Below are 15088 nucleotides of genomic sequence, written 5' to 3'. Positions count from 1 at the left end.
GAATGGGAGATGGGAGCCAGCAAAGGTCAGGGAGGGGAATGAACCAGACTGAGGCCCAGAACCCTCCTGGTTATGAGCTCTGCCTGAGCAGAGTGGAACTAAGGGAGGCACCTCCCCCCTCATTCTCCGTGGGAGAGGGGCGGCTCCATGTCTTCCTTCCACCAGTTGTCCTCTTGCCGGGGGGGCTCTCTGATCTACAGAGAGCTCCCCCCACCTCTATAAGTTAAGGGGCAGTCTATGGAGAGCTCCGCCCACTTCTCCAGGGCAGGTTTTCTGGCACCAACTTGAAGAACAAGCTGACAACGGCAGCTGAGGAAATCGGAGCTGAAACGCTTTCTTGGGACCTCCCCCCACTCCCCAGCCCTGCCACAGACATACTGTGTACCCCTGCAGAACTGTACCAGCCTCTGGCAGCCTGAGGTGCCTCACTGCGGTGGTATGTCATCTCTGCCTCCAGAGACTGGGCTGTGGGGTGCAGGGGGATGGTGGGAGCGCGGGCTGAGAGTCCCTGAGCCTAGCCAGTGGAGAAGTGGCCTGTGGCACTGAGACCCATGCTGGTCCACCAGTGGTGGTCCCAGTGCCAGGCAGGGACAGACACTTCAGTGGGACAGGTCCCACCCCCTCCAGCCCTCCCTCTCAGCTACCGCCCACAGGCAGGCCACGCTCATGCTGGTCTCTGTTACCAGGACTTGTCCACTTGCCTGGCTGATGTCTGTCACACCCACCTTTTCTGTGTGGTCACCACAACAGTGGTTTTGGGGGACACTGACACTTGGGGACTTTGCGACTTCTTCCAGGAGAATGGCTCTCGGACCCCTATGAGTGCCTCCTTGTCACTGACCACGTTCACCTCCAAGAACCGGCCGACGATGAAGTCAGAGAAGCACAGCAGGAGGAGCTCCCTGCAGCGGCCATAATTTCTTAAAACAAACAAAACGGAATTTAGTTCCGGCTCTAAATACAACAGGTGGACTCAGTATAACTCCCCTCTTGGAATTCTGGTGGCACAGTGCCTAAGGCACTCGACTGCTAACCAGAAGGCTGGTGGTTCAAATCCACCAGCGATTTCTCGGAAGGAAGGTTGGGCAATCTACTTCCGTAGTGGTACTGCCTCGGAAACCCAAGGAGGGGTCGTTCTGAGTCAGGTCCGACTTGATGGCAAACAACAAATTATCACAGAAGAAAAATCACAAAGCTAAACCACAGTCACTTTCAGTTTTGAATAATTCTTTTTATGGGGAAGAAAGGGACTTTCTAAAATAAACAACAAAAATTTCCCAAGATAAAAGCCAGCAGTGTCTTTTTAGAATCCTAAGACTTAAGTAAATGACAACACCATTGCCAGCAATTCCAAGTATGCAGTGCCCTGTGACGCACTTCACCTGGTGCCTAGTTTCCTACTCTTGCTTTGAGACCACACTGTACACGCCACATATCCCACTCACCTGTTTATCATCACAAACCCCAAACAACCAAACCCACCGCCATGGAGTCGATTCCAACTCACAGCGCCCCTGAGGGACAGAAGAGAACTGCCTCACAGGGTTTCCAAGGCTGTCAATCTTCACGGAAGTGGACTATTCCATTTTCTTCTCCTGGAGCAGCTAGTGGGTTTGAACCCTGGGCTTACTTAATCTGTGCAGCACCAGGGTGGCCTATACTGTCATGTTTCTGAAATCCCATTGTCAACAGAAAGACTGTTATTTGGCTGATGGTTTTGAAGCCAGGTGATTCAATCAGGTGTGCACTGTAGAGATGCAGTCAGCGAACTGGGGTGACTGATGAAGAGGCAGGAAAGCCTGGCTAAAAGCCTCCCCGTTGTCCAGAGCTGCTGACTAAAACCCTCCCGGTTGTCCAGAGCTGCCTGAATGCAGTGGCCGCCGCCGACGCAGGCTGGCCAGGGAATTCTGGGCACGGGGAGGGAGGCAGGAAGGAGGACGGGCCCAGTCATAGGCCTGGGCGACCAGCTAGATTAGACGCACTCTACCACGAATACGCTCGCAGACAAGGATGTTTGGATCTTCGGTTCTGCCTGGCCCTCCCTGTCCTCAGTGCCCCCTGTAGGCAGCATGAGGCCACTTCTCAGCCTGGGGTCAGATGGGACAGGGAGTGTCAGAGTGAGTTGGCCACCAGCGAGTGTGAGCGTGAGGGAAGGAGGTGAAGGGGAGTAGCCAAGAATGTTAAATTAAGTTCATGAGGTGGAGCCCACCCTAGCACTGTGTTCTCACTGGAGGAGGAAGCCCAGGCAGCTGCTATGGCTGCTGGGTAGGGATGGGTGGGTTACAGGCTGGACCAGATCTTTCCCCACCCAGGCTGGCAAATCCCACTCGGCCACTCTCAGGAGCAATGCTCTGTCATATGATTTTGTTCCACCCCAAGAGGTGTGAGCAGCTTCTGTAACCCAGAAGCATCACAGGTGAAACCTGAAAAAGGCATTGAAACCCCAAAGCCATTGGTGCCTGGCCAGCAGGCGCTTAACCCCAGCATGTACCTTGCTTCGCAGGTTACCACAAGGAAAGTCTTTCCACCTGCAGGGATGGGCCCACTGGGCTCTGGGGCCTGCCTTCGCGATGGCCCAGCCTCTTCTCCCATGCTTCCTCCTTCTTGGGCCCAGCCGTCCACTGAAATGAGATTTAAACCACGGTCACGTGGAGAGGGAAGTTCTCTCCGACAGCAGCAGCACGTTCGCACATACACGCGGAGCGCTCACACAGGCACTGGCCGGCATGCAAGCTGACAAAATGACCAAAAATGGTCAGAAAGAAGAGCGACTCACTCGAGACGCCCAGGTGCCTGGGAGGAGGGCCCTGATGTCATGAGCACACATGCAGCTCACTCTCTCTCTCACACACACGTGCGCACGCACACCCGGAGGTGGCGCTGGTTCTGAGCTGTTCTGGCTATTGTTGCTCTCCCCCACCCTGAATGTCACGAGGCAGAGGGCAGGCATGAAGGGTCGGAGCCCGGCTTGGAGCAGGGAGAATGGTGTGCCTGGCCCCTGAAAGTGCTCGCTACCCTGGCCTAGTGCTGGGTGTGGAGCCTGCTCCTTCAAAGGGTGCTGTGCCCCTCCACAGAGCACCTCCAAAGCCCACCTGGAGCACCCTCTCTGCTCTTCCCCAGGCTGCCCTCCAGGCTCTGCCAGGGCTGGCTTCTTCCGTGGCCACTCACACTCCCGTCTTCGTCCGGAACACCCTCCTCCTTCCCAGGGGCAGGAATAGTGGCCACTTCCTCGGGGGCTGCAGGGCCCGCCGGGTCTTGCCTGGGCATGCTGACCCTGAATTGCCTGGTTTTATCCCAGCCAGCCAATCTGCAGCTGACGAAGTACTGAGGAACGGCTCCTTTATTCCTGGGAAGAAACTGGACGTAAGCCCAGGGAGTACCTCCATCCCCAGGCAGCACAGCATCCAGGCTAACCGGCGAGTGCAAGGAGACCACCTCCGCGGACAGAAGGGGAAAAGGCTGCTCTGAGTCCAAAACTCTGAAGATTTTCATAAAAGAAAAAACAACTGGGCAAAGTTAATGCTATGGAAATTCCTGAACCGTGGTGTGGGAAAGTGTGAATGTCTCAAGTAAGACTCTCAGGGGCAGACTTACTCTATCCAGACCACCATATCTTTACTGGCTCCTTCTTGGAGAGTTCCAAAATTCGTCATCCTTGTAACCTCCACATCCCCCTTGTTCTTCAACAGCAGAGCTCCGTAGGGGTCATCAGCACCCTCAGGAAGAGTGGAAGGCTCTCTGGAGAAAGCAGCCAAAGCCAGGGAGTAACCATCAAGGGGTGGCCTTGGACCTCCCTGCACCTTCCTGACCACAGAACTGAGATGACCATGGGCCCTGTACTTCATGGTCGATGCTTCAGACTCTAGAAAGGACAGCAAGTCACCTTAAAGAAGAGAGTGACAAAACCCGTGACATCTAAAGGGAAGGAGACATGTGCTGGCACCACCACGGTGGACCTACATCCATGGTGGCACTTTCTTCACAGGGCGTTTGACACACCACACCCCATTCTCAGTCAAAGACTCTGGGTGCCCCTGCTGCATCCTCAAGGCCGCCGGGAAAGGAGGGAGGGGAGCCAGGGGGGCGGGGAGCTAGGGGGGAAGGAGGCCACGGGTGTGTGTGAGGGAGGCACACAGCCTCACCTGGAGACAGGCGTCTGCTGTCTGGAAGAGCTTGAGGATGCCATACTGTCCTGCCCCTCGCCCCCTCTGTTCTACCTGCTACTGGGAGTATGCAATTACTCTCCTCACCCCTACCCTCAGTGAGCTTTCTGGAAGGCACTCTGACACTGCACCACCTCCCACTCCAGCCTGCGGCTCCATCAGTAAAGGGGTCCACAAGTGAGTCTGGAACCCCGGCCCTGTCTGCAGTCTTGGGGGCATCTCAACCACACCGACATTCTGGCTCCTCAGCCAGCTCCTGTCCCCATCAACATGCTCAAATTCCTCCTGTCCTGTACGAAACACATCCCCACAGTCTCCTGGTCCAGCTACTGATTCCCATTGAAATGTGCCAAGATTCCTCAGCACACAGACCCCACAACAGAGGGTGGGGGGTGGGGCACACCAGCTCTGGAGGCATTTTGAGGATGGGCTGAGGAGCGTGAAAGGAAGGAAGGAGTCAGGAATGGTCCACAGGTACTGGCTCGGCCCACCTAGAGTAGAGTAGAGCTGCCAAAGTGAGCGGGAGGGGTCCCAGGCTAGAAGAGGGCAGTCTGAAACCCCCCGTGTGCAGAGGGCAGCGAAGTCATGGGGTCTAGGAAGCTTGTCGAGAATCCTGGGACGGGGACACATGCTGCCCCAGGGCAGACAGTGGAGCCTCTGCTCAGGGCACCTGGGCATGGGACAGTGCCCAGCTCAGTACACCGTGAAGTGTGAGTACACGCAGGAGCAGATGGCCACTTCCCTCACAAACGCAGGAGGGAAGCTAATCGCAGCTGTGGCCTCAGAGAACTCCAAAAGCACACCCTCTTCCACCTGCCTCATACCCCCCACTTTTATTAGGGGACCAGTTCCTGAGTCACTGAGCCTGTGAGGAGGACGCAGAAAAGTTGCCCGTGGGACCCTGGGGCTGTCCCGAGGGGTTCCGGGAAGGCCTGCACCCTAGGAACCATGGCCACAGCCAGGCAGTGCCACTGCTAGCTACACCCCACTCAGCAGAGTGGCCACACCGTCGGCACTGTGTGTGCCGGGAGCCCTGGCTTGAGGACTTCCATCTCAGCCCGGGAGGAGGAACTGGAGACAGTCTGTAAAGCACAGTCCATCAATTGGTAATGTGAAAAGGTAACCTGTGCTGGAAAAAAATGCACAGACTAGGGCAAGGGGCCCAGGATGGGCGACTGCAACTCTAACCACTGCAGCCAACAGCTGCCCTGAGGCCTCCGACGCCAGCGTGTTCTCTCTGAGGGGCAGTGAGCAAAGGTGCTATCACTGGCTGCCAGGGCTTTTTCAATCATGTCTGGCCTAGAGAGGATGGTCAGGTGCATGTATGCGGTGCATGTGTGTGGTGAACTCTGCAGGGGCCAGCCTGGCATTGCCCTGAGACCCCGGCCTGTGTTTCCACAGGATCGGGTTCCTCGTCAGGAAGGGCTTCGAGGATAGACTGACTGGGGCCCAGCGACCACATCAGTCTCAGGAGGACTACTGCACTGACACTGCCCACACCTGCCCTGTGTCCTCACACGGGGGTTCCACACTCAAAGTCCTAGAAGGGAGCGGCTGACAGGATGTCTTCACAGCCACCCTCTAACAGATGCTCTCCAGCCAACTCCTGACTGGGAAGTAGGCACTGGAGGAAAGCTAGGCCCCTACACTGCCTTCTCAGGTGGGCCTCACATCCCACAGGAGGAAAGCCAGACCCACGTACCGTCTTCTCACAGGTATCATGCACAACGCCCTCCACATGTAGCAGGACTGGGTGCTCTCCACCACCACCGTGTTGACGACATCGTATCGGCGAGGCATGTACCCATCCGGGAGCTTCAGTGACTCCAGGGTGAAGAAGATGCTGTCATCAATCACCCCATTTCGTCCACAGAGGCTGGAAATGCAGACCTGGGACACAGATGTCATGGACAGGACAGTATGGGCGGCCATGACCTGCCCCCATCAGGAACCGGCGGGCGAGCAGCATGCTGCCAATGGTGGGTGAGCATGTGGCCTCACCTCACCAGGTGCCTGACTCTGAGGGGAGACCTGGTCTCACAGAACAACCAATGTTTTAGGTACAGGTAAGTGTGAACCTGGGGCATGGAGGTGAGACACAGCAGCGGAGAGGGGTGGGGAGCTGAGCTGAAGCTCAGGTGTGCAAACCAAACCCCTGCTTACCACTCGTCTCCACTCCCAACCCTGCACTATCTGAACCATAACCAGCCTTGACCAGCAAGCTCACACCCCACCCTACTCACCCCCAACCATCCACCCTTGACCAGCAAGCTCACACCCCATCCTACCTACTCACCCCCAACGATCTAGCTGTGAGCAAGCTCACCCCCTACCCTGCCCACTCATCCCCAACCATCTCCAACATGCTTCATTAGCAGGCCATGTGGACGCATGCCCATGGAGAGCAGCAGTCAGCACCTGGTCACCCTGCGCTCAGCCTTACTGCCTGCTACCCTGAGGAAATGTAGCACTTTCAATACGACAGGCTCCTTTTTGGCAAAGGGTGACTTATTGTTTTAGACTTTCCAACACCCCCAGCACACTCCTGGGCCATGAAGTGACTGGTGGCAGTTCTACCAGAAACAGAAGAGGGCAGTGACTGCTCACTACCTTGTCCACACGCTTGTATCGCAGCGGCTTCACAGTGATGGCCTCACTGCTCCATGTGCTGGGCCGGATCCAGTACTCAGCCTCCACCCAGTCCCCCTTGCAGGGCTGATAACCTAAGGGGGCAGGGAAGAGAGTGGGAGTCCTCAGTTTGCAGGGAGGAGGGTGGGTGGCCTCAGTGTTGTGAGGTGAGTGTGACACACTGAGACTGTGGTCTCCACTGTGCCTGGGGTACACATGAGCACTGAAAAGGTGCTCTCACACTGTTGAGGATAACAGCTGCCAATCCCTTCAGGTGACTCACCCAGGTTAAGGGCTGCTGACTGCCATCTACCCAGCAGCACAGGATGCCCCTGTGTTATTGGACCTGTTTCCTCCATGACATGGATGGCACCTTGTTCAAGTCACGTTTCCCCAATGCACACCCAGTTTCATTGTCTATAATGGGCATCACAAAAGGTCATTAAAAAGACAGGAAAGGGAAAAAAGACCAAAATGGTATCAGAAATGTGATAGTTGGAGCTGTGTGTCAACTTGGCTGGACCACACTTCTGTGTGGTTTAAGCTGTTGTGATGTGGTTATTCCCATGATGGAATCAGATGACTGTTTTGAGCGGCCAATCCATTGAGAGGGAGTTTTGCTAGGGGTGTGCCTGCTTCCAGTGTATCTATGGACATCCTGGGAAGAGAGACACTCTTCTGTGGATTGGGATTCTGTTGTGCTGTCTACAACTGTCTGTGAACGAACAATCCACCATTCGGCCTGGAGAGCTTGGATTTGTCATTCGTTGGAGTCACCAGCCAGTACACTGCCTGCCAACCTTGAGCTCCTCAGCCCCTGCAGCTCCAAGAGTCGGGAAAAGCCTCCAGCTTGATGTTTGATCCAAGAACTTTGGACTTGCCAGCTTCTATAAGTGTGTGAGCCATCTTCCTAAGATAAATTTCTCTCTCTCTCTCTCTATAAGCTTTACTGGTTTTGTTTCTCTAGAGAACCCAGTCTAACACAAGAAGAGACTCTGAAATTTGCCCTTGAATGGAGAGTAGCTAAAGCAAATGGAAAAAAATGACAAGATAAAAAAGTTGAACAGAAGATTTAAAAGAGAAGCTTGAGAAGGCAAAGTCAAATACTATAATGAAATATGCAAAGACCTGGAGTTAGAAAAGCAAAAGGGAAGAACACGCTTGGCATTTTTCAAGCTGAAAGAACTGAAGAAGAAAATTTAAACCTCGAGTTGCAATACCAGAAGATTCTATGGGCAATATATTGAATGATGCAAGAAACATTGAAAGAAGATGTAAGGAATACACAGAGTCACTGTATCAAAAAGAATTTGTTGATGTTCATCCATTTCAGGAGGTGGCATATAATCAAGAACCAATGGTACTGAAGGAAGAAGTTGAAACTGTGCTGAAGGAATTGGTGAAAAACAAGGCTCTGGGAATTGATGGAGTACCCACTGAGATGTTTCAACAAACAGATGTCATGCTGGAGGCACTCACTCGGCTATCCATATTTGTGCCCATTCCAAAGAAAGGGGATCCCACAGAATGTGGAAATTATCGAACATTATCATTAATATCACACGCAAGTAAAATTTTACTGAAGATAATTCAAAAATGGTTGCAGCAGTATATTGGCACAGTGCTTCCAGAAATGCAAGCTGGATTCAGAAGAGGACATGGAATGAGTGATATCACTGCTGATGTCAGATGGATCTTGGGGGAAAGCAAAGAATACCAGGAAGATGTTCACCTGTGTTTTATTGACTATGTAAAAGCATTTGATTGTACGGATCATAACAAATTATAGATAACATTGAGCAAAATGGGAATTCCAGAACACTTAATTGTGCTCATGAGGAATCTGTACATAGACCAGGAGGCCATTGTTCAAACAGAACAAGGGGATACTGGATGGTTTAAAATCAGGAAGGGAGTGCGTCAGGGTTGCACCCTTTTACCATACCTATTCAATCTGTGTGCTGAGCAAATAATCCGAGAAGCTGGACTATATGAAGAAGAACATGGCATCGGGATTCGTGGAAGACTCATTAACAACCTGCGACACAACTCTGCGTGCTGAAAGTGAGGATGACTTGAAGCACATGCTGATGAAGACTGAAGACTACAATCTGCAGTATGGATTACACTTCAATATAAAGAAAACAAAAATCCTCACAATTGGGCCAATAAGCAGTATCACGATAAATGGAGAAAAGATTGAAGTTGTCAAAGACTTCATATTACTTGCTTCTACAATCAACACCAATGAAAGCAGTAATCAAGACATCAGATGATGGACTGCATTGGGCACATCTGTTACAAAAGACCTCTTTCAAGTGGTGAAGAGCAAAGCTATCTCTTTGAAGACTAAGGTGTGCCTAACCCAAGTCATGATATTTTCAATTGCCTCATATGCATGTGACAGCTAAACATGAATAAGGAAGACCAAAGAAGAGTTGATGTTTTTGAGTTGTGTTGGCAAAGAATACTGAAAGCACCATTTTGGTAGTTAAGTTTGTGTATCAACTTGGCTAAGCCTGGTTGAACGGCTGGGCAGCTAGATGTAGTATTCCCCATGATGAGACTGGTAATTAACCTCATGGTGGAATCTACTGTAAGCAGCTGAGTAGCTGCCTTAGGGATGTGGTCTTTTTCCTGCATATAAGGAGAAGCCTTGGGGAACAGTCTCTAGCTTAAGGCATGCTTGAACTCTGTGTGTAGCCGTGTCGTCAATCAGCAGCCTGCCTTGCTCTGTTGACCTTGGGACTTTCTTTTCTTTTTTAAAATGCATTTTATTGAAAGATAATTTAGGTACAGTGAAATACATAAAACTGAAGTGACATGAGTCAATGCTTTTTTTTTTTTTTTTTGCAGTGTTCCCTCCCCACGCCTCCCACCGCTGGCAACCAACAAAGAAAGTTTCCCTCCATATATAAACCTTTCCTTGACTCTCCACAACAGTGTATTAATATTATATTTGTTCTTCTGTGATTGACTTATTTCACTCAGCATGTCCTCCAAGTTCATCCATATTGTGCGGTGTTTTGCAGACTGTACATTATTCTTTAGTGCTGCATAGCATTCGATTATGTGTATGTACCATAGTTTGGTCATTCACTCTTTCACTATAAATCTTAGAGATAAGTCCCTTGCCAGATATGTAATTATCGGCAAATATGACTTTGTTGCTGTCGTTTTTGTTAGGTGCTTTTTCATGGTGTCAATTTCTTTGATCCATATAATTTTCTATGCCGAGCTCATTTTGTTTATGAATCGTGTTATCACTTTTCTTTGAGGTTACCCTGTGATTTATTGTTTTCTTCCCAAGTTTAGAACAGTCTGTTCTATCTTGTAGTTGTCTTGACTTCCCTACCATCTAGAAGTTCTGTAATGACACAGTTTTTTTTTTTTCCCCCTCCTTTTGGTTTGTAGTTGTCCTCATTTGTCAATTGATGTCTCTGGTTCCCTGTTTACAATCTTGTAAGCTTCTTTACTTTGGATACTTCCATAGCTAGGTTGGTTTCTGGGTTATATCATCAGGTGTGTTAATGATCAGTTGTTGTTGGCTGCTGTTGCTTCTCTGTCCAAAGGGCTCCCTTTAGCATCTCTTGTAAGGTTGGTCTGGTTTTAACAAATTCCCTTAATTTCTGCTTACCTGGACATGTCCTAATTTCACCATCATATTTGAGGGACAATTATGCTGGGTACATAATTCTTGGTTGAAAATTTTTCTCTTTCAGTGTTTTATATATACCATCCCACTGTCTTCTAGCCTGCGTGGTTTCTGTCGAGAAATCTTACTGGTTGCCCCTGGTATGTAACTTTTTATTTTTCCCGTGCTGCTCTCACAATTCTTCTTTTGTCTTTGGTTTTGGTGAGTTTGATGATGATATGTCTGGGTGATTTTCTTTTGGGGTCTATCCTGTTTGGGGTTTGTTGGACTTCCTGAATGGATATATTCTCATCTTTCATCATACCAGGAAAATTCTCTTTCAACAAATCTTCAACAATTTTCACTGCGGTTTTATTTGTCTCTTCCTGTTCTGGAATTCCGATGACATGTTGTTGTTGTTGCTATGTGCCATGGAGTTGGACCCGACTCATAGCGACCCCTCTGTGGGTTTCTGAGGTGGTATCACTATGGAAGTGGACTGCCCAACCTTCCTTTCAAGGAGTGGCTGGTGGGTTTGAACCGCCAGTCTTCTGGTTAGCAGTCAAGTGCCTTAGGCACTATGCTACCAGAGCTCCTGATAACACGTAGGCTATTTCTTTTGATGGTATCTCACATGAACCTTAGGCTTTCTTCATTTTGTTTTGATCTGTCCCTTTCCAAAGATTTATCCCTTTCCAAAGAAGTGTTCAGGTATTTGCCTTCAATCTCCCTAATTCTGCTTTCCATTGATTCAATTCTGCTCCTTTGCCCATTCAATGTTTTACTTATTTCTGAAAATTTAGTATTAATCTCCTGGATTTCTGTGTGTAGATTTTCTATTGTTTCTAATTTTTCATTTATTTTGCCATTTTGTTCTTGTATTGTCTTTTGAAGTTGTTCTAGGGTTTTCTCTGATCTCTCAATTTGTTGAAGATACCTAAATATAATTCTTTTGAATTCCTTATCAAGGAGTTCCAATGCTGCATCTTCCTTAGGGATGTGTTTTAGGTCTGTGTCCTGGTTCCTTGTTTCTCCTGTTTTATCTTGCTTCTTTGTGTGGACCGTGATGCTCTGTTGTCTCTGAGGCATTGTGATGTTTCTGTGTTTATATTTAATTGGTGATTGTATGTTGGAGTGACTTGCCCACGATTTTCGTTTTCTTTGTTCTGTTTGTATGTTATCTGTACAGGCAGGGTACTGTGCTGTGCTCCTCTATTCACTAGCTGACAGCACTATACACTCACCACCTGTTTCCTTTCCTGTTGTCAGCCTCTTGTATGTCCCTGCTGACCTTGGCAAACAGAGCCTGTTCTTAGGTCCCTGGAATCCGAATGACAATGCTATCACTTTAAAATCCAAAATGGTTGCCACTTGTAAACACTCAAAATGGCTGCACCCTCAGTCACTTTAAATATCCATAATGGCTGCTGTGTGTAAACAATGAAAATGGCTGGGCCTTCCAGGCAGCAGAAAGTCAACAGCTCAGGTTGTCTCCCTCCTTGCTATTTCCCTTCCTAGTCATAGGCCACCACTGCAGTTGTCCCTGCAGCCCTTGGTGACCAGGGCTGATCTTTAGATCAATTCTCAGATCCCAATACCACTTGGGAATATTCAGGCTGTTGGTCTCGTCAGAGTAGCTGACAGTCCGCAGCTCTGACCGTCTCTGTACTCACTGTTTTCGTTCAGGTTTTTCCACTATTTGGTGCCTAATCCACTTCTGTATGGTTCCTTTTAAAGCTCAGGGCTCCAGGATTATCTTCTGTAACCCTGACAATTGGTTTTTCTTTTCTTTGTTGAACAGGGTCTGTGTCATTTGTCTGCCTATTTCTCCATCTTACTGGAAGTCCTTGACTTTGGGACTTTCAATGGACTTGAATTAATGGCCTGCTGTGTAGTTTGCTAACATCGGGATTGTGCCTTTTTACTTGTCAACCTTAAGTTTGTCAGGCTCAGCAACCAGCAGCTGAATGAAGAAAAGCCTCCAGCTTCAGTGGGCCAGGAGCAGGAGGCAGAGTTGAAGGCCAAGGCTGAGAGGCTTTCACCCAGCCCCTAGAGCCTGGCACTTTGAACTCGGACTTCTAGCCTCCAAACAGTAAAAGAATAAACTCATGTTTGTCTAGCCATCCATTTGTGGTATATTCTTATCAGAGCAGCACTAGGTAACCAGAACACCCATGGACTGGTAAAAGAACTAACAAATCTATCCTGGAAGAAGTGCAGCCAGAATGCTCCTTGGAAGCGAGAATGACCAGACTTTGTCTCACCTACTTTGGTCATGTTGTCAGGAGGGACCATTCTCTGGAGAAGGATGTTATGCTCGGTAAAGTGGAGGGTCAGCGAAAAAGGGGAAGGCCCCCAGCAAGATGGACTGACACGGTGGCTGCGACGATGGGCTCAGTCACAGCAAGGACTGTGAGGACGGCACAGGACCGGGCAGCGTTCCGTTCTGTTGTGCAGAGGGTTGCTGTGAGTTGGAGACGAGTCGATGGCACTTAACAACAGCAGCAACACAACTTAGTGTGCCGACATCACCGCAAGGAGCCACCAGGCTGCAGGTGATCACAGGCCCACCTCCAGCATTTTGTTAGTGAATGCATTCCACGAGCTGGACCCCACGGTTCAGACAGAGCCGGTCTCACAAGTACTCACAGTCACACAGTGTGGCACTAGAGGGCAAGCAGCAGCTGGACTTTCCAGCCCACCAGACCATTGCCAAAGGTGGGGGGCGCTTGGTACCTAGCCGGTGAGGTGTGAGCCTACACAGCCACTTCCAAGGACAGGGGGCACTCAGTGCCCAGCTGTGCCAGTAAGGTATGTCGCCAGGCCGTCTTGATGTGACATAGACACAAAGCAGAGACAGGGTGGTCTGCACATATTTGCTGGGGTACATGATGTAAAGCTACAACTGGCTGTATTCTCTGTTATTTCTGCAGTAAACACCTCTGGCAACAATAAGCTCAAATCACAAATGTGAGTAACTGAACACAAAGGCTGTTGTAAATACACCAGTGAGCTCAAACATCGGCCGCCATTTACCGTTTGCCCCGCGGGGGCCCATGGTGACACCACTGAGGCCTGAAGGCCATCCAAGGCGGCTGGAGCACTGACTTCAGACCACTGGGCTCAGGACCACCGTCCAGCACGTGGAGCTGCAGAGCCACATGCATCCTGCTCTGTAAGCATGCCTTTGTTCAGCAAGCATAGTTCAACAGCACTGTTTGCTCATTCTTATTCCAAATTCCCTCGGATGCATGTGAAGAGAGTAGCACTACCAGTGAATGTGGTAGTGCCAGGGCAGATTCTTCGCTTTGTTTACTTTCTGGTTTATGAACGTAGAAAAGGTATGCATCCCAAATGCACAGCCCAGCACACCATACAGCCAGAGTGGATACTCTAAACTAACCGTGCACAGCCCAATACACCATACAGCCAGAGTGGATACTTTAAACTAACCATGCACAGCCCAACACACCATACGATCAGAGCGGATACTTTAACCGTACACAACCCAACGCACCATACAGCCAGAGTGGATACTTTAAACTAACCATGCACAGCCCAACGCACCATACGATCAGAGCGGATACTTTAACCGTGTACAACCCAACGCACCATACAATCAGAGCATATACTTTAAACTAACCGTGCACAGCCCAACGCACCATATAATCAGAGCGGATACTTTAAACTAACTGTGCACAGCCCAACACACCATACAGCCGGAGCGGATACTTTAAACTGACCATGCACAGCCCAACGCACCATACAGCCAGAGCGGATACTTTAACCATGCACAGTCCAACGCACCATACAATCAGAGCGGATACTTTAAATTAACCGTGTACAACCCAACGCACCATACAATCAGAGCAGATACTTTAAACTAACCGTGCACAGCCTAACGCACCATACAGCCAGAGTGGATACTTTAAACTGACCGTGCACAACCTAACGCGCCATACAGCCAGAGCGGATACTTTAAACTAACCGTGCACAGCCCAACCCACCATACAATTGAGGCAGGAGAGAGAATTGAAAAAAATGTTAACAATGAATTATAACTTTTGCCCAACCTAAGTAGGGAAGTTCTGTTGAGCAGTGAAACAACTTGTTGTGAGGCCAGAGACATCTGGCTCGGGCCAACTTGAAAAACAATGTATAGAGAGTGGAAAATTCCTCTGCCCTGCTCCCCCTCCCTTCTTCCTCTGCCCATACTCCCCTTCCTCTCTTCCTCTTGTGCACATTTAACTTCTGTAAAAAATGGCTAACTGCAGGTGCTGTTTTTGCAGGTAACCAATCAGCCTTTTACCCCGAATACCCCACAAGAAGAGCCCCATAAAAGCCCCATGTGGCCTTTGTTTGGGGCTCAGTCTCTGGATGCAAATCCACTGAGTCTGTGCTAGCATAAAGAAAGTCCTTCCTTTTTATCCTGCTCAGCGTTAGCGTTTCCCTTGGCAGCTCCGGTAGCACAATCAGAGTGGATACTTCAACTGTGCACAGTCCAACCACCCTACAGCCAGAGCTGATACTTTTAACTAACCAGGCACAGCCCAATACATTGTACAACTAGAATGGATACTTTAACTGTGCACAGCCCAACACACTGTGCAACCAGAGTAGATACTTTAAACTAACTGTGCACAGCCCAACATGCATACAACCA

The 15088-nt window shown here is 49.7% G+C and overlaps 1 protein-coding gene across 1 annotated transcript in view; it reads right to left on the bottom strand.

Annotated features, from left to right (window-relative positions):
- The window catches only part of MOV10L1 (Mov10 like RISC complex RNA helicase 1), a 75624-nt gene that overhangs the window by 48401 nt on the left and 12135 nt on the right, over positions 1–15088 (bottom strand). Inside the window, exons 4-9 of the mRNA XM_007954761.1 lie at positions 6774–6886; positions 5866–6053; positions 3595–3738; positions 3381–3478; positions 2492–2621; positions 726–920 (exon numbers count right to left, since the gene is read on the bottom strand). Of these exons, the coding sequence (XP_007952952.1) occupies positions 726–920; positions 2492–2621; positions 3381–3478; positions 3595–3738; positions 5866–6053; positions 6774–6886 (868 nt within the window). The remainder of the gene's footprint in view (positions 1–725; positions 921–2491; positions 2622–3380; positions 3479–3594; positions 3739–5865; positions 6054–6773; positions 6887–15088) is intronic.

This window comes from Orycteropus afer, unplaced genomic scaffold (assembly GCF_000298275.1).
Source record: "Orycteropus afer afer isolate SDZICR_OR568_19922 unplaced genomic scaffold, OryAfe1.0 scaffold00471, whole genome shotgun sequence".
Classification (NCBI taxonomy): domain Eukaryota; kingdom Metazoa; phylum Chordata; class Mammalia; order Tubulidentata; family Orycteropodidae; genus Orycteropus; species Orycteropus afer.
Note: the sequence above shows the minus strand (reverse complement) of the source record. Positions and strands in the feature narration are given on the sequence as shown.